Below are 21,300 nucleotides of genomic sequence, written 5' to 3'. Positions count from 1 at the left end.
CCTCTCATACAAAAACAGAGCAAACAATTAAGTTTAACTTTTAAGCCAACTGCTGAAACACTCACGCTCGGGGCCGTGGTGGCTCCTTTCCTGCGGTCAGGAATGTCAGCCTTGTTGGGGTTGTTGGCGTTGCCCAGCAGAGGGCTGGAGGGTGGTGCCCCGCGGGTTCCTGGGATGCTCGGTTTACGGAGCTGGACTCCACCTTCCTCTTTCACGCTGTTCTCAGCAGTAGTTGTCTGACTCCTCTTTGGATGAGCCATCCCTGGAGGGAGGTTCTGACCAACTATAGAGAGAGAAAGTATAATTATCAGAGTAACGTTTGCGGGATGACTCAAGAATACGTCTACCTCTGTCAGAAAATACAATTTTTAAAGAAGTTCTACCTAACCTACATTTTGAAAAAAAAAAAGAAAAATGACCCAGACTTAGTCAAACATAATTATAGTCACAATTTACAATATAATCATCATCACATTAATGTTTGTTTTTCTTTTAATCCTTGAATCAGGTTTCACCATTTACTAAATGAATAAGGTCGTCTTCTTAAATTCCCAAAATATCAGAAACACAAGGCTGAAAATGCCACAGTAGTTTTTGAAATCACAGTTAACAATGTTTGAATGTTGGGTTTCTGCTGGAGTATAAAAAGGTTCTCAGCGTTGCCACTTAAGCTGCAGACCTCACAGACAGGAAGCATCGCAAACTGAGGTTACTGACAAAGCATTATATCACAGTGGACAACACAGAGCTGTGCAAACAAAGGAAAGGCTAAAGTGCCTCTACCATGTGACAGGTTTCGATTTGGCTTCTTTTATCAGCTGAAAACAAGCAACTGACAGAAAAGTACTTTTATTATTAGAGGTGAAGTACAGCAGAGTTTCAAGTCTGTTCCTTTTCACGTGACATTGAAAAGGAAAGCTAGGACCACGACACTGTGGAAGAAAACAACACAGTGTGCACTGCTCACCTTGCTCGCTGTAACGTCTCTGTTTGTGGTTGGAGGAGACGCTCCTCTGGACTTTGAGGTGGGAGGGCGACTGGCCGTTGAGCTCACTGCTTGGCCTCGGTTTGGCCAGAGACAAGTTGCTGCTGGAGGCCGAGTCGCCGGGCTCCAGCTGAGAGACAAAGGACACATACAGAACATACAAAAACGCTCAGTTTCTACAGTTTTACTACAGTGAATGTGATTTATGAGTCAAGACAGACCAAAAATCTAGGGCACATGATATGCGATCAAAAGAATTTGTGTACAAAGGATCATTTTAAAACTATTATTTCTGATGAGTGAGAAAGCTGTCATTTGAGCTTCAGATGGCGACTTCAGACCCACTTTGTTTCAATTCCTGCACCTTTATTTATATCAGAACCAAGCCCTCATGGACAGTAAGGGGACTTACATGACTGCTTAATTAGCCGTCTGAAAAAAAATGCCCCAAATCTTTGACAACGAACTATTTCACATGATCAAATTTAAAACCATTAGGCTTAACAAACGGAAAAAAGCCCCCAAATGCTTCAAATCAATTATTTTAATGCACTTTAATATGTGGCGAGAGTCTGCAAACAAGGTAGAAGTCTATAAATAGCTGAGTCACACACTGGTTTACGAACCACTGATAGCTGAACGACTGAAGATCTAAGACGTTTGTTATGTTTGTACCTCAGAGGCCTTCCTGCCCAAGAGCAGGTAGGTGGCTGTGATCTCATCATACTTCATCTTGGCCAGAGACTCCTGGATTTCCTCCAAGTTGTAGCCCATCCCGACCATCACGTCTGCACAAGCAAAAATGATCAAAGGCTCAATTTAATAACCACGTTTCACGACACCACTGAAACTAAAAGGGACACTGTAGATTACTGCGATCATTGACAGTTCATTGGGGTCTACATTCACCACAAAGTGTGTGAGAGAGTGCTTACTTTTAGACCCTTTCACAGTGATCTCTGGCGATTACAGCACAAAACCAAAACATGACTATTTCTTTTAAAAAACTTGTTTTAAAGTTATGTGGTTATCAACTTTATGTCAAATCTATGTTATTACACCGACTTCTCTTAATGTGATTTTGCATTCAAGAATTGTGTGTGTTTATTCTGGTGACTGAGCCGTGCAGGTTTATGATCCCGTGATATGCGGTGGCGCTACAGCGGATATCACGGGATCGACTACATTACACTAGAAGTTTGTAATGTAGTCAAGCTAGACACGCAACGTCAGAAGCTTCAGGCAGTGAAGTTCAGCTAATCGACTTCCTGCCTTTCTGGTTCACCTTTGAAGCAAAGCAATGCTGACTGGAAAGGGTTTGGAGTGTGAGGACAACATTTTTTTCTGAAAGTCTAATCCGAAAGTTAAACTCAGACTACTTTTAAATTCCAAATCACAGCTGTAGTTGGGTTCAGAGCAGTCAGGTATGTAATCTGCTGTGTTTCATCAGAATAAATAGGCACCTAACAAGTTTTTAATGAATGTCCACACATCAAAGCTGCGTGAAAAACGAGATAAAGAGTCCCAAAGGAGAGATCATCGTCCATCTGTGATTTGTGGGTATAGTTTGATCTCGTCTTAAGCCAAACTTAAATCTGTTTCTAACCCTTACCTACCCTTTCAATGTTGGTCAAACAGCGAAGACACAAGAGAATTGTCTCCACTCGCAATGTATGAAACTCAAATTTGTCCCCAGGAGACAGATTTACAGAGAAAGACATGCACAGCTTTGACATTAAGCTTCCTCATTGTCCAGGTCACATGTGTGGCAGCACACCAGGTAAAGCTGGGTCGTCTTCCTCACTACAGATCCAACATGATTTGTAAATATATTTGTGCTGTGTGTGTGTACACGCATGTTTTGTTCATTTTAAAAAAGGTACATGAATCTCTGCACACTTACACCGTGTAAGGAGTAAAAAGCAAATACCTACAATTAGGGCTGGGCCATATTATACCGTTCACGGTAATACCGGTATAATGTTAGGCAACAATAGGAAAATGAAATATCGCGATAGAATATGAGTAAAACGCGCATGCGCAGTGCCTTTGTTTTCATACGCACATGGCCGATTGTTGAGTGAAACAGATGAACCAGAATTGGTTTGTAAAAATGGTGCAACTTCAGTGATGTGGAACTGGTTTGGTGTTTGTCCGTCAGATACACGACAAAGCACATTTTTTTGCAGAACATGCAAGCGGCCGTCGTTATTGTCGTATTTGTCGGACTAAGATGCTCTTAAATCTGGGAGTAATCTGGGTCCTAAACTCCGTATGCTTCAGTTCAAACGAACACTGCAGCATCACTGAGCGTTAAAAACTGTCTAAATTCTTTCATCTTTAATAAAACGATCAGCATTGCTGCTTTACCAGGTGTAACTATGAAGTTTAACTTCCAGGCATCCATTAAAACAAAATTTATTACATTTAACAGAGTTAGAAGTTAGCAGGAAGCTAGCGGAAGTTAGCTCGCTAGTTTCGCTAGTTACCTAAGCATGATATTGCATGTTCTGACTGAGAGATTTCTGAAAAAAATCAAACGTACAGCTCTGCTATCACTTCCAACATAAATGAAGACAGAAAACTAAACAGCAGTGACGTTTGTAGGGTTACTGAAGTTGGGCTAGCTGGTATATAATGATGTGCTACGTAATCGCTAGCGACACAGCTATGTTAGCATAACATAAACAGTGAAGCTGGAGGACGAACACTAACACTTTTCCACTTATAAAAGTTAACGTTAAGTTCCTGATAGTTAGAGACAAATGCAATCGCATGGCAGGATGCTGTAAACGGACCAAACTTCAGGAGAACAACTGAGATAATCCATCCACAATACGAGGTTAGTCACAAATATACTGCAACAACATGGGAATAGAGCAGCTGCCAGAGAATTCAACATTAATGAATCAAAGGTACAGAAGTGGAGGAAGCAAGAAGAATGAGTTTAATAAAGTTTGATTTATCTGACTGCTTTGTTTCGCTTAATGTGCCTTATAATCCCGTGCACCTTATGGTCCGAAAAATACGTATTGCACACTGCAGTTTAATTTTGCAAAGCACCTCTTTTTAACTTCAGTGGATATTATACATGGTTATGCTCAGGATATGTCAGCCCATTTCTACTGGAAATGCCTTTTAGTTAAACTTTCAGCAAGGAATTAGCATTTGCACTGTTACATTTTTATAACGCTTTAATGTACATAAAAACCAGCTTCTTATTTAAGTGAAAATAAATGGAAGGTTGTCTTTGTGCGCTAGTAATGTTGTGGAGTTGTATTTTGTCTCGCATCAATTATATCGTCAGTTATATCGTTATCGCAAATTTTCAAATATATATCGTGATAAATACTTTTGGCCATATCGCCCTGCTCTACCTACAATGTAATTCATTAAATTTTAGAGGGGAACACTTGATTTTTCACTGTAGCACTCATTTGTAAAGAAAAGAAAAAAATGCAGCAATGTCGTCTGAAGTAATGGAAATATGACTTTGTTACGCCACCATGCATCACATGAAGGCTTTTTACACGCTGTGCAGTCTATAAATCTTTGAAAACGCTCTTCTATCTGAGACACGTTGGAGAGCTTTTTTATGCAGATTCCATCTTCAGAGATGGAGCGTCTGGTCTCCAAGGAAAGGTGTAGAAATGAGTCACCGGCTTCGCAGTGACCTGTGATGGGCTCTGACTTCCTGCCAGTAACCGTTCTGTCAGTGCAGGCTTTTTGTGTCCGACAGGAGATCGTTTTTTAAAATCACACTCTTTTTAGTGCAGATGATGTGCTGCCGTAGCCAAAAATGTATTTCTCAACCACAAACTCAGCTGCCAGACTTGACAACAAGAGAGGTGTGACCGCTTCATCATCATTTCAGACTCTTTACACGGCATCCTCAGGGGTTTATGAATTGATTTCAAAATGTTACCTATTACTACTAAATCTTTTCATGGCTTCTCTTTCTACTACACTTCTAAAGGCTTAAAATGTATAATTTTCAGCACCACTCGAGGGTTTCTTTGTGCTTTAATGATTTTAGTTTTTGAAACAAAAAGCTCAGCACAATAATTTTAAAATATCTTCGTTCCTTTGTTAATAGCTAAGTATCTACTTCACCTGGGCACGAACACTTTGAGTCTAACACCAGGTTTCATGCGTGGGAAGAGAGAAAGCGAGCGAAAAACGAGCTGCGCCTCTGTAACCAGGCAGAACCACTGATCTGCCATCTTTTCCCGTCCTTCGTTGGATCAAGCTCCTCTTTCTCACTTTCACACTCCTGCGTCCCAACACTTGTGTTTCCCTCTCTGATTCTCGGCTCATTAGATGGTTTATGGCTGCAATCTTTGACAAAATGCTCATAGCTGAAAGAAGAAAGGACATTTTAACACTTATCTGGTAACACTCTACCTAAGAAGAAAAAGGGATTACTTTCTAGGCTTATGTAACATTACTGGCTTTATTCATCTGTTAACGCTACTTTTTTTTAGTTATTCTGACATAGGCTACACAGGTTAGGTCAGTTATGTAAAAGTTCTGTGTGGCTATATTCAGATACACCAGGACCTTTAAAGGAATAAGAGCGCCTTGGTTGCCTCCTGATATTTAGCTATGAGCTGATCACGCTGTCAGTGATAGATTGTGCTTTTCCTTTTTTTCCCTAAATAATTCCCACTGTGAGCTCATTGCTTTTCACAGTTAATCAACACGGTATACTACAAGCACAGAAAATTAATCTAGAGAGGCATGTAATTCTTATGTGATCAGGTTTAAAGCCACATATGCATTCATTCATCTATCTATGCAGCTGGCATTAATCAAAACTAAAAATATCAAGACTCATGTCACTGTGGAAGAATGATGGAGAACGTCCTCCAGGTCTACTACTTCCTTACACGCATCACATAAAATCAGACATTTAAAAACTAAATGGTGAAAAATGTTTATCCAATAGTCCACCCATCCCCTACCCCAATAAATAAATATATCAGTTATGAATTCAATAATGTAACAGGCATTTGAGGATTTTGGGCCTTCGAGGTTGAGGATTTCCTTTAAATTGATCAGCTAATAGTTTCACCTTTAAGCTGGCCTGTTCACAGTGTTTCCTGGTGTTAAGAAAATAAATTCTCTCTCTATTGGCCCTTGTGCTGCTGAAGCCTTTAGATAAATTAGATGTCATCCACACTGAAAATTCGAAGCCTTTTCCAGTGTAAGACAGCATCTGCTCCACAATGCATTGTTTTCATTCAGTAATAATTTTAGGTAAACTTTTGCAGGCATTGTTTAGAATCCAGAGACTAGTCGGCAACTTCAAGACCTCATTCTCGCCCCTCCTCCATCTTTCTTTTTTCCGTTTTCCTGGGTGATTGGGAGTTCGCACCGACACATGTGCACCAACGGCCGACCCCAGCTGCAGTTATGCAAGAGCTTTCATCCAGGGCATGATGGGGAGGCTTCTCTGGTCCTCTTCTCTGCATGCAGCAGCGCTGCTCGAATTTATTTATTCATCGTCACGTTTCATCTTTTTTCCTTTTCAAGCTCTTCAGCACTGAAATAATGAGACTGCCTCTGCACTGTGGAGCCGTAACCCCACTAACGTTCGACATCTCACGTCTTCTCACTACTGACGAAAATTACCGACTGAGCTTTTACAGTAATAATGGAGAAGGAGGGGGTGTGTACTTTTTTCTTTTGATTATAGAACAGTGTATATGACAGGCCTGAAAGTCAGAAAACTGACTTAAAAAGAACTTCAATGATGAAGCAATCCATCCTTCAAAAGGGGAAAACAAACAAGCAAAAAAGCAGTGACGATATTAATAGTAACATCAGCCTTACCTATTCTCTTCTGATCTGTGATGTCCAGCTCTGGTTCAGTGTAAGGTTTGAGCTCGTCATCATCAAATCCTGCATTGATCCATCGATCCTTCATAATTTGCTGTAAAAATAAAGACAGACAATTAGAACAGATGTGGCTACACATACGTAAGAGAAACAAACAAAAAACAAACGCCGACGGCACACATGCATACCACCGAATAAAAAGTGGCATTTTCTTTTTTCCCAGCACAGAAGTTTACAGGGTTTTGTAGGCAAAACAGGCAAACCTGAATAAACTGTGAGAAACTAACAGTTTGAAACGTTTGAGAGTGCTCAATCCTCCAGGTAAGGAAATCCCAAGAAAGGTGATCTATTCATCTGGACACCTTTTCAATGGGAGAAACTGGCGAACAATGGGCTGTGAGGCCACAGTCCATTGTTATTCAGTGGTGCTAGTTTCAGTCATTATGCAAACGTACTGTTTATAAGGTTGGAGAAACCTGCAGTCAGCTGAGACTGAGGAAGTCACTCCCACTGAAACCGCTAAGTAGTTCTATGATACTAGAACTATAACCTTTGTCTCAGCTTTAAAAAAAAAGTGAATCAAATCAACATATATTGGGGGCACCACAGCTCATGAGGTTACACCTTTAGTAGCTCTTAAGGTGCATCTTCAAATATTATCTGGTGTTATCAGAAAAGGCTTAGTCCAACATAACTGGTGTGGACAGATGTTACAGTTTAACAATATTGAAATGAAATTTTAGTTCAAGTCTAAACTTGACGGATTTATATTTCTAACATTTAACATCCACTGTAATAACAGATCAAACAGTAAGTCGAGTGCATGAGGCATTCCACTCAGGTTTGATTACAATTCAGTCCTTTCCCAGAAACACTACACATTGAACTGTGCTCCATCACATTTGCTTGCACCCTTATTTCATTTCGCTAATCAATCAATCAGCTGATCAATTGCTCCCTGGGGTTTTACTGAGGACAGAGCCAAACTAATTATCACGCTCTGCTGTGGCTGCCATAATCCAGGTCAATCGTGTGGCATCAAACGCCAACAGATGTGACCCCGACATTCGAGCCAGCACTATTTATTTTAACTCGCGTACTGTCTGCTCTAAAGAATTCAGCAAAATGCAATCAAGCCATTTCCTTGAAATGAAAGGCGAAAATCAGCTTCGAGATTAAATAGCAAGTTCAGGGCTTACATGCCAAAAATAACTGTGAAAAGAACGATTTTTCTTTGTGTGAATGATTTACTGCGGAGTGTGAACAGCTAAAAGATGATCATTCACACATTGATCTGTGGAACAATTCTCTCTGTCCTCTCTTCCTCTTACATTTAACACTTGGATTATTCCAACCACCGCAGATGTTCTGACGGAAATAAAAAGTCCAGGTATTTCTGCCATTTTCTGTCAATCAACTTTGGAAAACTGATTTATTTTTGTCCAGTAATATTTAACTTAGTATGTGGACTCTGAGGACCTTTTGGTTAAGAGGTCAAAATTTCATTTGGCTCATCAGAGAACATGCTGAAGTATGATCGTACAACACCGCTGTTCGTTATCCTCCTACTTCTGCTGGAACTTTGAAATGTACTACAGACACATTTCTGCTTATACATGAATGTTTTTTTTAACGTGTTTGCATTTACAGTTTTGTAGCTTTTGCTGCTCATCTATTATTTAATACTGTGACAAAAAGCACAAATGTTTCCTTAACAATAACTGGAGGATTTCTTGGATCCCTAATATTTGATCAGACAACATTATATGCTGCTCAAAAGGCCATGCACAATTACAAAAACAATGTAATTAAACTCATTTACAGTCAAACGGGCAATTTCATATTATATTTTGCTAACAGAAGAGTTTTGAACTCCTATTATGTTCACTTTAGAATCATGTGCTGATTAAAAGCCAAAGATATCTCACATGTCATCTATTAACCAGCTAATCCTCACATCCATGATGCTCGATGGATTTTAGGTGTGAGCACATTTCTGGACACCAGATTTACTGATAACAGATGGATTGTTTTCAGCAAAGTTCCTGTTAAGTTAAAGCAAAATGAAATGTACTCGTGAGGACTGTGTGCCGTTTCTACTCAAAGCGAACTGAAGTGTTCGCTAGCACACTGCACGTTTTGATCTTGCTTAAACCGGGAGATAAATAAAATACATTAAAAACGCAGCTGTACTTTCTGCTCATAATGACGCAGACTTAAATAAGCAGGTTATATGCGCCCTCTTGAAAACTGATGTATACTCGAGGCACAAATGAAGGCAGAGAAGTGATCACAGAAGACAATTTTGGCACAAACACAAAAACGTCGATGCATTATTCATGGTTACAACATCATAAGAGGAGGAGTAGAGTGTGGGCCGGGCACACACGCACAAAACAGGACGCCGTCGGCGTCAGAGGAGATGATGCAGTGGGGAGATGCAGGGACTGAGAGGAGGGGTTGAGGATGGATGGCATTCTCCAATGGTGCAGACGTGCTCTGGGAGTGCGTTAAGAACTAAGAGGTATATTTACATTTTCTGCGTCCTCCCTCACCTCGAGAGTACCCCGCTTGGCCGGGTTGAGCACCAGGAAGCGTTTGAGGAGGTTCTCGCAGTCTGTGGACATGTAGAAAGGGATGCGGTACTTCCCTCTGAGCACACGCTCCCGCAGCTCCTGCAGAGAAGGATGAATGGACTGATCTCAGATCATTGCTAGAAGAAATGTAGGGGCTGGTTTGTAGACTGTAACATCGTGCATAAGCTTTACTTTAATCATTTAAGAGAACCTGGAACAGCTTCCACAGGATTTGCACCATATAAACCCATGGTACATGTAAAACTAGACAGTACCAACAGTTATATATAACAGCATTTAAATGACAACTATGATTGTTTTTATTATCGCTTTCTCAGTTGCTCTAATTGGACTGCTAAATGTAAAAACATCTTGTATTGTGTAACCTAGGATCCAATATAATAAGGTAGTCACTTTTTTTATTTATAGAAAATATGGAGAAAGATCATCATCTCTCTCCTTCTGCTATGAGAAAGAAGCTGCAGCATCATGTCATCCACACGCTACCTTAAGATTCTGTCCGTCAAAGGGCAGCGAGCCGCTGACCAGCGTGTACAGTATCACCCCCAGACTCCAAACGTCCACCTCTGGCCCGTCGTACTTCTTTCCCTGGAAAAGCTCCGGTGCTGCGTACGGCGGAGAGCCGCAAAACGTATCCAGCTTGTTGCCCAGAGTGAACTCGTTGCTGAAGCCGAAATCTGCGATCTTGATATTCATGTCTGCGTCGAGGAGCAGGTTCTCAGCCTTTGAACAGACAAACCAGTAACTTTTAGGCAATCTGCTGAGCACTGAACACTGGTCAGTGTTGGAGAGGCAGCCACATGAAGGCCAAAATGTTTAAATAATTATTTCTTCTGTATTGCTGTCATTCAGCAGCATGAAGTTTGTTTTTGATGATATTATTGATAGACTTTATTAGTGATTATTTTTTAGACAAAGCCAAACACGATAAGCACTTTTTCCGCCGTCGCTTGATTAATCATTTTGTCCATAAAGTGTCAAGAAAAGTGCCAAAAATCAAAAATCTGTTCATTTATTTATGAGTCCAAAAATCCAGGATTATAAGGCTTTAAAAAACACATAATTTCTCCTTTGTGAATGAATGAAGATTTCAACCCAGCCATCTGCTCTTTGCTGACATGTAGCTGTAGGCGAAAGACTAATTAGAAAGCTGAGATGAGTACACAGAGGACTCATCCTTCCAGCTGAAACACTGAACTGACATCCTGAGAGGCTTGCAGCTGCATGCAAACAGCACTCATCACAACATGTCTGACCGTCAAAATCTCAGCAGGTGTTGCTGCTGAAGCCACAAAAAGCCCAGAATTCCTCAGAGGCACAAAATGGCCTACAAGCCTGAGGGACAGTGTTTGGTTAAAATGTGGCTTGTATACCTCTTCTACATCGAGTGTGACATTTGGACGCGCGCTGAGCAGCTCCGTGCTGCTCTGTCATCTCCCTACTCATTGATCATTGATGAAGCTTCGCAGAGGAAACACTTTGGATGTGCAGCTGCTGGCAGAGCAGATACACGGGCCTCTCTTCTCTTAGCTACTCCCACTGATGCCGAGATAAAAATACAGAGGCATCAATATTTATAGTTGGAGAACTAAAATGGAGAGCATCACGGCTGTGAAACAGAAGAGGCGGGAGAACATGCAGACAATTTATAGGGCCACCTACTTTTTCTTTTTTTTTTTTAAACACTCCTCCCACCTCTATGGTGCAAAGATTTGTTTCATGGTGGCCATAGTGGCCAAGGACACTGTCGGAAAAGGGAAAAGATGAGCCTGTGTGTGTGTTGGATTCATCTGTGGGAACATGGGAGTTAAGACGGGAATCATAAAACGGGGACTGATGTGACCTTTAATTTATGATGGACAGCAAACTCTTTAAAATCTACTGACCCTAATATAATATGTACATTATATCAGCTTCTTAAATGAAGATTCTGAGGACAGAAAGGGGAGTTCAGATGGGGATCAAGTTCCTCAAATACTTCAAGTTGAAGTAGAAATACATACAATACAAATACCAGCTGGATACAAAAATAACAGTGATCCCTTTTAATCTGAATTAATGACTTTCAACTGAATGATGCATGATGCACACCACAGTGTGACCTATAAAGGCTTTTGGATAAATACTAAAAATTCAAGTTCGATCTTTTTTTTTTTGCTGTGTTTGCATTTTTAACCACTCACCTTGAGGTCTCTGTGAACAATGTGCTTCTGGTGGCAGTACTGCACCGCTGATACAATCTGTGCCGAAAGAAACACAAGTACAGCTTAGTTAAATGTTCTCAGCCTGTGATAAAGGATGTGGTGTAGGAGGAGATGTGGTTGAAACTAACAGGAAAGATACAACTCAGCTAAGGTGGGGCTGACGACACCAGAGCGGTGAGAAAACAGGTTTGTGCAGTAGCTCTGTCGTACATTCGTCTGACTCGTGAGGCACGTACGAGTATTGCTAGTATCAAGGCACAAGGAGTTCCTTTGAGTGACACATTTTAGAGCTTTTAAAATGATCATTTTTGAGTCTTCAGTTCCCTTCATTTTTAAGGCTTCAAGATTTGCACAGAATTTTATTTGTGTTGTCTTGAGAAACCAACACTACAAAACGCAAAATGTTAGTATATCCACCAACTCAGATGCACAGAGTTTATAACTTAAACACTGGCAAAAAAAAAACACCAAACTGAGTTTTTTGCATGTTTTCAAACTGCATCAAGGTTGTGTCACTTTTATGAGCATTATCAAAACAGTTCATAAAGTAGAATGGTAACAGGGTGGGGGGTTACATAAACTTCTTCAACTGAAATTGCAGCTAGATCTGATTATCAAGGGATTGTTTCTCATTACACAATTTAAGATTGTTTTAATCTAAAATCTGATCACACCAGAGGCTGTTTCATTTATGATGCCAGATCACTGTCGTTCACTACTAATTAAACCAATACCAACACGGGCAAAAAGATACAGAGAGTCTGAGTGTTGAACATGAATACATAACAGCCAGGTGTTTTGGACCAGCTTCTTAGCACTTCACACAACAGTCGATGGCTTGTTTGTGACAGTCATGAAGAGGTAAGTGATGGGGAAGCAAGTCGGTTTAGACATCTCATCAGTCTCAACACAACAGAGACGCTTCTGTCCTCCGAGGACACACAGAGGACAGCGTCCTGTCTGAAGCACAGCCAGGAGCAGAGGTGTGAAACCAGAACACTGCAGGGGGAGAAAGCTGGGTACCTGTCTAAATTTAGCTCTGGCCTCTTTTTCCTTCATTCTTCCGTGTGCAACCAGGTAGTCAAACACCTCTCCTGCAAAAGAGCAGAAAGAGAGAAATTGAGGAAAACACTAAAAGTAGAGAATAAGCAGTGAGGAAAACGGATACGAAGAAAGTAGACAAACACAAAGTGAATCGCAGCTTCTAAAAATCTGCAGATAAAAATAACTTATACGCAGCTGGCCTGCACCATTGCCCATGTGCATGGTTCGGGGGCGTTTCTTGACCATATTGAGTTGAGCTCGGCAACGCTTCCTCCACACTGAGCCTCTCCTGGAGGCACAAAGCTGCCGCCGAGCTGAGCTCCACAGCAGCAGACCCTTCCCTCGGCCCACACGCACAACCAAAACGTGACTACACTCCCTCGTGTGTTAATTGAACTCGAGTTGCTGGTGCGTGCATGTGCACGCCCATACTCGGGTGATAGGAAAAAGAGAAAAAAAACAAAAAAAACAAAACAGAAAAAACCTCCCCCACTTCTCTTGAATCCTCAAAACCCTTCCGCTCTCTCGGCGCTGACCTGCAGAGGCGGCCAGAGTGTGCGATTCTGTACTTATAAGCATCAATTCATCAGCGGTCTCTGACTCAACCGCTAAAGACAGAATGAGCGTGCTGAAACTCTGCATGTCAGAGGTAAATGGCATGTTGTATGTTGTACATAAAGATGAGCTCCGGAAACAAAATTGGAAAGTACCAAGAAAATTCACAAAATACATCAATGTTCGCATTAATAAAAACTGCATGGAGAACAAAACTATAATTTTGTTGTCTTAAATGAATTTAAGGCACAAGACTGTAAGGCTTCTTAAATTCTGCCATCACTTTTCTGCACTATCAAATAATCCTGGGGCAACTTATCAAGTCGGACTCAGCCACAGTTACAAAAGACGAATAGAATAAACTTGTCACTTTGTCATTCAGCAAATACAGTTTTACAAATTTACTAATAAATCTAAAAAAAAAGGAGCTAGGATATATACATGTAAGAATCTGAGAAATTATCTGTATACATTATGGAAAAAATGTACAAAATATCAGGACATAATGATATTGCACAGCAATAACAGCATTCCAGGTATGAAATTGCACTGCCCTAAATACACAGTCTCGTGTGCATATATACTGGGGTGGGCAGTTTGGTTAGTTATTACACGCCACCTCTTTGCACCGAGTTTTCTGCTCTTAAACATCACACAGCAACATACTGCCAATGGTAACACTAATATTCTGACACTAAGCAGGTATTCTATCATGATAACATTAGTTAAGCTGCACTTTTTTCAAGCAACCTGACAGGGTCACCTTAAGATCCTGCATGACTTCTGAGAAAAATCAATGACGAACTGAAACAAGTATTAGATTTACGTCACTAAGAGCTAATGCAATTGGCCAGTGATCAGAGTTCCCATCTCAGTGATAATGTGATTTGGTACCCAACAAGCATGTCTTCACAATTTGTCGTCTCTGCTCAGCTCAGCAGTCCAATAATGAACAGCTCAAGCAATCGATGGAAAGATGTGGCATGACATGACATGAAATGAGAATTCAGAAAAAGAAAATTTCCCCCAGCTGAAGACTTCCAAGAGAAAACTCTTTGGTGGAAAGAAGCTGGGGGTCTTACAGCTACATATATCTCAAGTTGGAGGGTAGGCATAGTTTATAGTAGCTGTTGCGTGCTCCCCTTTACTCCTCTTCATTTACTGCAGCACAAAACCCGACAACCAACTGACACCTCTTTCACAAGCTGCCTCAAGCAGACTGGGAGAGAAACCCTCAGCTATCCTGTGACCACGGCACCCACAGGCAAATGTATTTGGATGTCATCAGTGTTCGCAAAAGTATGTATTGAAGGATTGTTTCAAGGCTCTGAGTGACAGTTTGCACGCCCTAAAAGGTAGTATGACTGAGACTTTGATAAAGTAAGGCGTGAGGAACTGTAGCAGCTGACCGTGTGAACAAGACCATAATCCCAAATTCACCTACAGAAACATTTTAATCTCCTTCATTCTTGATAAATCTTGTTCACTAAGGTTTTTTCTCTTGTCTTAGCTGAAGCTAATCTAAGAGCAAGTTAGTCTTAGCTTTTAATGGATGCTTTTCCAACAAAGTCATTTATCCAGTGAACAACTGAAACTAATGTTTACTTTAGTGGAAGACAAAATGTTCAAATCTCAAACATGCAACACTGTAGGAACTTTCAGACATGCAGTGTCCCACAGAGCTGATGGTAGCTGACCAACATGTTTTTCCTGCTCTGACTCGTCTCCTGTGTGTTGAGTGGATTTGTTCATTTTCCGCATGGATTAATACTTATGTCACTATGTTTCAACTTTTGGGGAGTCGCTTTAAACTTTACATTTCTTTTCATATATACTGCATGTGGGATACAAATGTCTCAGAATGTGGCAATAGTTTCATGAGAGCTTTCGTACAAGCATTTTGTAATTTTGGTAATAAGTATAAAAGAATGTGTTTGAATTCTACGTCTAATTAACTTATGTTTAACTTAAATTTGGTAGTTTATAAATTATAGTAAATTTTCTGAGAATAAAATATGTCAATTCCTATCATACAGCACTGCACAAAAGTCTTGAGTCACCGCTCATTTCTATACATTGCGGTAGGAAAATAGGTTCATTGCGTTAATAAAACATGCAAACATATAAAACAGAGTTTGTACAATTCCAATGTGCTCAAAAGCGAATATTTGGTGTGAACACCTTTAATCTTCAGTACAGCTTGAACTCTCTAAGGCAGCTTTCTTATCAAGTAGTGTTCAGGCTTCTTGAAGGACATTCAAAGCTCTACTTTAGATGTTGGCTGCCTTTTTGTTGTGCCACACTTCTTCAAAAATGTTGCTTTTCTGGCTCTGGGGAGGCCAATCCATGAATGATCGTGTCCCACTGTGTGTTTTTCTATCCAGATGTGCTTTTACTGCACTGGCAGAGTTCTTATGATCACTGTCATCCTAAAAAATGAAGCCATTGCCAATTAGATGCTTTCCAGATGGCACTATGTGGTGGATTAAAATCTGACAGTATTTTTTTGAATTCATAATTACATCAATTTTACAAGATCCTTAACACCACTGGCTGAAATGCAGCCCCAAACCATGACACAGCCTCCGCCGTGTTTTATATACATTTCTATGACAAAAAAGGTACAATGCACACCATGCCGAGATATGCCACATTTGTCTGATAGCTCTATTTTATGCTGATCCAACTGTGTTATGATTGTCATTTTTCATAGATTCAGCAAAAGAGTGTTTTGGTGACAGGCTGCTAGTAACAAAGTGCCTGAAAATAAAAGACCAATAGAAAGCTTAGAGAACTATTCCTGAAGACCACCTTTAAAACAAATTACAAAAAAAGTCCTTGGAAGCAAAATATATAGACATGAATGAGGGTTCAAGACTTTTTCACATTACTGTATACTTCGTGCAGAAGTCAGGTTAAAGTTCAGGCTATGGTATAAAACGGTTGTTGAGCTCTTTGTACAAGTAATCTTGTTCCTTTTTTCCCCTTTCAGCTACAAGTGCAGTTTGCAGATTATATGCTGCTCCAAAGATATATTAATTATTAACATGCACATTTATCACATTGGGCATTAATAAATTATTCTCGGGAGCAGCACAGAGAGCAGATTTCTACCAACTACATGTGGTCTTGAGTGCAGCAGCTGTTAGTGGAGTTGCTTTTCAAATTATTTATTTTCATGGGGGTCTAGGAAATTCTTAAAGTTCTTGGCATTATAAAACCATAACATTTGTTTAAAACCAAAATTTATTATGCAATTATATTTACTAAATGGCTGCCTGGGGGTGTAATAGTACATGGTTCATATTTACTTACATTTTGAGGATTCGTTCAAATCTGACCAGTTCGAAGTATAAAATAAATTACAACAACCATAACAAACTCTTAATCAACTTCAAAGAATCCATTAAAACCAGAACTGCAATGTCAGCTTTAACACAGCACAAAGTCACAGGACCTCGCACTTCCTTCGCTATCACAGAGAAACTTTATTGGAATTGCCGGTGGACAAAGTGAGTGGGGGCTCGTTGCTCGTGTTCAGAGTGAGCACCACATGGCGACCAGTCGACTGAGCCGTAGAGTGTGAGCGCAGAACTTGCAAGTTCTGGCATTTCCATTTCACCATGTTGTGAGTTAAAGTGTCGTGCAAAATAAAAACCACACAGCATCTGCCAGCTGTCAAGACAGAACCTCGACTTCAGGCAAATATCATCCAGGAGTTCGAGCACGGCAACATAAAAGGACTTCTGCAGCCAAACTCTTGAACCAAATGTTGCACTTACAGCTACTGCTACAATCCTAATGGTTGTAATTCACAAGTTTGACATGTTGGAGATACTTTGCCAACCACTGTATCTATGTCTCACCTCCACTGGCGTACTCCATTACCAGGTAGAGCGTCCTCTCGGTCTCAATAACTTCAAAAAGCTTGACTGCAGGAGGGAGAGAAAGAGAGAGAGAGTAATTATAAATTCAATTATGTCAAAAGACGAGAGAGATCCAGACAGAGGCAGTAATGAATTCATGCTCATGAACACGGAAAAATTGTTTCCAAACACACACCCCGAGTGAGTCGAAGAAAAAGTGAAGTCACGTGGAACTGTGCGTGTCGTGACCATGTAAGCACATCATAGTTGAGCTGAGCAGCACTCGGTATTTACTGTACAGTCCAAATTCTTTTTTCTTTCTTTTTCCCCTCCCTTCCTTCTTTTACTGCAGTAGCTCACCGATATAAAGGACTGTGACGAGCAGCTGAGAGCTGCACTGCTAAATATAGACGAGGTGGGATGAAAAACAAAGGGAACGCGGGAGGGGAGAGAGAGTTTATGGGCTGGTGATAGCATTTACTATCACTCTGATAATTACTATTATACTTTTGTAGAGGAACTCAAGCAGAGAGGACATGGGGGAAAAACCCCCCCCCAAAACAACAAAAAACCCAAACAAACAGGAAATTCACCTTTCAAGAACAAAATGCACTGTGACAGACTTCTCTAATCTGTTTCATGACAAATAAATTTGTCAGATTTTACTAGTATATACTTATATGGTCATAGTACATATAAGTGCACTTTCATGCCTAGAAACATTACCAGAGTTGAGGGGAATACAAAGAAAGGAGAGGAAGGGAAAAAAAATCCAAAAACTTAAATTTCCCCCCATTAAAAATCATCTGCTACACTGGCAACATCTGTATTTCCTCTAAAACGTACATATAAATAAAGTCATCATCAATAGGACTTTTGGTAAGCTTTATAATACCTGAGGATAAAATATTTTTCTTACATTTTTTTGGAATAATTCATGAAGATAAAATATAATATTAATTATTCATTTCAGCACAAAAGCTTTCCTGTGGCTACACATTCCATATTCAGGCGCTCCACAGCTAAGGTTTGTTTGTAATGTAGGTTCCTTGTTGTTGCTGTGGTTTGGCGTTTGTTGGCATTTTTGGCTCTCGCAGACGACTCAGTGTTTCCAGCGTTCGTTATGGCTCCGAGCAGCATGCGCTCTCGTTTACCGATCATACTCCGATTCCAAAACAAAGCGGGACGAACGGTCCTCCAGTTTCAGCCTCAATTACCGGCAGTTAACAACAGATGAAGGTAGTAAAGTCTGAATGTCATCTGGGACAGCTTCCTGTTTTATAGTTTCTCTTTCACAAGCATTTTATAAAATGCCAAGAATGCAGGCTTTGACCTTGTTACTGAAAATGTTCCTGGTACTTTAGATGGCTTGTTACATGTATGCTACAAATCCATCTGCTCAAATCTCCTGACTTCTTTTATGTTTCAGTTCATGTAGAAGTTAAAAGTTTAACGAGTCATATCTAGTTAGATACTTTATTGATCCTACAAGGGAAATTAAAGCAATGACAAAATGCATAGCAGGAACTTGTTGTTTCATGTCCACCAACAGAAAGGTCCAAAGGTTGAACCTGCATGTCAGTCGTCCTCGTCATTATAAAGCTCATATACTTAAAATTCTTATTTCTAAACAAGATGCACTTACCTATATTGGGATGATTCAAGATCTTCATTATTCTAACTTCTCTGAAGAGCTGAAAATTAGAAAAATTCAGAGTTTAGACTTCAGCATATAGACAGCAAATAGTCTGAGCAACAAACCACATTATTCAACCTCAGAAGATAAAAACCACAATAATAAAAGCTGCTGTATGTCTTTGAGCACTGAGCAGTTTCATGAGGGAGTCAGCATGAAGTCAGACTATCCCAGTGGACTGTGTGAGTTAACCTGTCCCTTTTCTTCATGACAAAACAACTTCAAAGCAAAGAAAACAGAGGCTTCATGTCAAAGTGTTTCAGTGCAAATGCTTTTTTTAAGAAATATTTTTAGATAGCAGGCTACAGACATGCCATGTCATTACACAGGCGCAGGAGATAAACACATTCTGAATAAACTTTGAAAAACATTTGCAATGTTTTTCCTCGGCTGATTGCTTTGGGGAGGCAGGAGGTTTTACATGAACCAATCAAAAGCTTCCATGCAACCTGTCCAACTGCAGTCACAGACTGCCTGTCTTATTTCAGAGAGCATAGCACTTGTTTGGGAGCTTTTGCTACACTTACAGTAGGCTAATGAGTTCTCAACAACACAAGTAAGCCATCTTGTCTTCTGTCTTTACTCAATGTTATGCTTTGTGCAATGCTCCCCCCCCCCGACACACACAGACACAGACACAGACACACACAGACACACGACAACAGCATTAGAGTTAAATCATGACGACAAACTAGTGCAACTACATGATTATTTGGGCATAGGTTTAAGAGATGTGGCTCACTGGTTTTGTTCATATAGTGAGGGGTGAAAAGCTCCGAAAGCCCCCCCCCAAACTATGCATTAACACATTTTTATGAACACATTCTCAAAATGTGTGACCATTCTTAATATATTAAGACTTTTTAAAACTATTATTAACACTGCTTTCCTGAGTGCTAACATGGCATTTCAAGCTCTGGTCTCTACTAAACATCCTCAGCATATTTGTCAAAGAAATGTGGTCATTATGTCGCTGCTGCTGACACAGTGACAGGATTACAGGAAATTCTGCAACATAGTGGTGGTTTCAGAGCCACTGACGGGCAAAGGTAATCTAAACTAAGTTCAACATGTGGTGTCAGATCTCCATCCCTCAGAAAAGGAAGACACTTAGCTGACACGCTTCCTCATTATGCTTCAGAGTGATCAGACAAGGAGATCTTTAGTGGCCAAAAATCCTTTTTAGTGTTTCGCTTTAGGAGGCATAAAGAGCACCACATGGGATTTATTATTGAGCTGCTGTAAACTACACCTCACTTTCTTCTCTTCCATAAAAATATAAAACAAGGTATCAATCTTTCACGAGGCAGGAGAAGTCCCAATGTGCTGGTTAGCTTGCTGACAAACAGATCTTGGACAGCCCGAAAACACAAAAAGTCTTCAATCAAATGAAGAAGTACATGTTTCAGGAAAGATTTATCCACTGCGTTTAGATTTTTTGGCTAAAAAGTGGAAACCTATAAAACATTCATCACATAAAACTGTCATCTTTTCCATAAATGAAGAAATGTTTCAGCAGCACCATAAAGGATCCTTTATAGCATCACTTTTGCTGAAAATTCAGAGAGGCAATTAAACATGAAATATGAACCAGGAAGTCCAGTTTGAAAACTGTAAGGTGGCAAAACATGGTGCACTGTATCAATGACACCTATTGCATAGTTACCCATAGCAGCAGAAATTGTGACTGTAAAAATACATCATTCAGTCATTACAGTTTCTGCCACAGATGATCACTTCTGCATCACAAGTCTAATATTTATCCAGTTGTTGAATAATTGACTATTATTAATCCTCTTAGTTCACAGAAAATGTAAACGCTCCAAGTACGGCTTTGTTAGAACTTCCCCTACAAGATTTCTTGCTTTTCCTTTCATATCTTGGATAATAAGATCTGAAATATTAATAAAGGTTTCTCACAGGTGACTACAGAGTAGGTTCACTAATTATTTACATCTAAAAGGATTCGCTCTCTTTTCTGTCAATTTCAGAAAGAATATATTCTATTATCAACTCTGCATCCCCTATACTTAAAAACAAAAACAAACAAACAAAAACAAACGATTAACAGTAATTTTAAATGTTCAGATCATGTAGAGAATTCCAGCTGTGGGCAGTTGTTGACTTGGATAATAAGTTTCATGTAATTCCTTGCTCAGAGACTGAAGGGACTATTATGAACTCCAGTTAGTGAGGCCTTAAGGAGTTTATTTTTTGAGAAGCCCCCCCAAAAATAAAAAAATAAAAAGACAGAAAAACAAACTGATCCAGGAGTTGTCTGGCCTCTGACAAAGATGACGAGAGGAAGAGGAGCACTGGAGTGAGCTTGAGGTCTCCTCACTGTCATTACACCCTGCTCTGCCCGTCATTATACTCAAAATACTCTCCTGAGCTCTCTGAAAGTACAGGGGAATAAATCTAAGCTGGTTTTCTGTGTGACAGTGGAAACCTCTTCACTGCAGCTCAGAGAGGAACTCTTTCCTTCTTACTGAAGAGAAGCTGCTGCAGCTTT

At 40.1% G+C, this 21,300-nt stretch overlaps 1 protein-coding gene and 1 long non-coding RNA gene across 22 annotated transcripts in view; both read right to left on the bottom strand.

Moving 5' to 3' along the window:
* mark3a (MAP/microtubule affinity-regulating kinase 3a) overlaps positions 1-21,300 on the bottom strand; it is a 47,772-nt gene that overhangs the window by 14,009 nt on the left and 12,463 nt on the right. For 16 of the 21 annotated variants that reach the window (XR_006052795.1, XR_006052799.1, XM_042212832.1 and 13 more), the window contains exons 4-13: positions 18,738-18,786; positions 17,093-17,158; positions 12,651-12,721; positions 11,607-11,663; positions 9,910-10,146; positions 9,361-9,501; positions 6,821-6,920; positions 1,661-1,773; positions 968-1,115; positions 66-283 (exon numbers count right to left, since the gene is read on the bottom strand). Coding sequence is in view for 19 of the 21 variants with exons in the window: in XM_042212832.1 (XP_042068766.1) it covers positions 66-283; positions 968-1,115; positions 1,661-1,773; positions 6,821-6,920; positions 9,361-9,501; positions 9,910-10,146; positions 11,607-11,663; positions 12,651-12,721; positions 17,093-17,158; positions 18,738-18,786 (1,200 nt within the window). In the remaining 2 variants the exon portion in view is untranslated. The remainder of the gene's footprint in view (positions 1-65; positions 284-967; positions 1,116-1,660; positions 1,774-6,820; positions 6,921-9,360; positions 9,502-9,909; positions 10,147-11,606; positions 11,664-12,650; positions 12,722-17,092; positions 17,159-18,737; positions 18,787-21,300) is intronic. The other 5 variants (XM_042212834.1, XM_042212840.1, XM_042212844.1 and 2 more) reach the window with 1 other exon arrangement.
* LOC121811995 lies at positions 2,345-6,814 on the bottom strand. The gene is made up of 2 exons (XR_006052800.1): positions 4,363-6,814; positions 2,345-2,915 (listed from the first exon to the last, which is right to left on the bottom strand). It is a non-coding gene; the product is annotated as an uncharacterized LOC121811995 (long non-coding RNA).

Source organism: Haplochromis burtoni, unplaced genomic scaffold, assembly GCF_018398535.1.
Source record: "Haplochromis burtoni strain Fernald_Lab_line unplaced genomic scaffold, NCSU_Asbu1 Contig_396, whole genome shotgun sequence".
In the NCBI taxonomy this organism is placed as follows: Eukaryota; Metazoa; Chordata; class Actinopteri; order Cichliformes; family Cichlidae; genus Haplochromis; species Haplochromis burtoni.
Note: the sequence above shows the minus strand (reverse complement) of the source record. Positions and strands in the feature narration are given on the sequence as shown.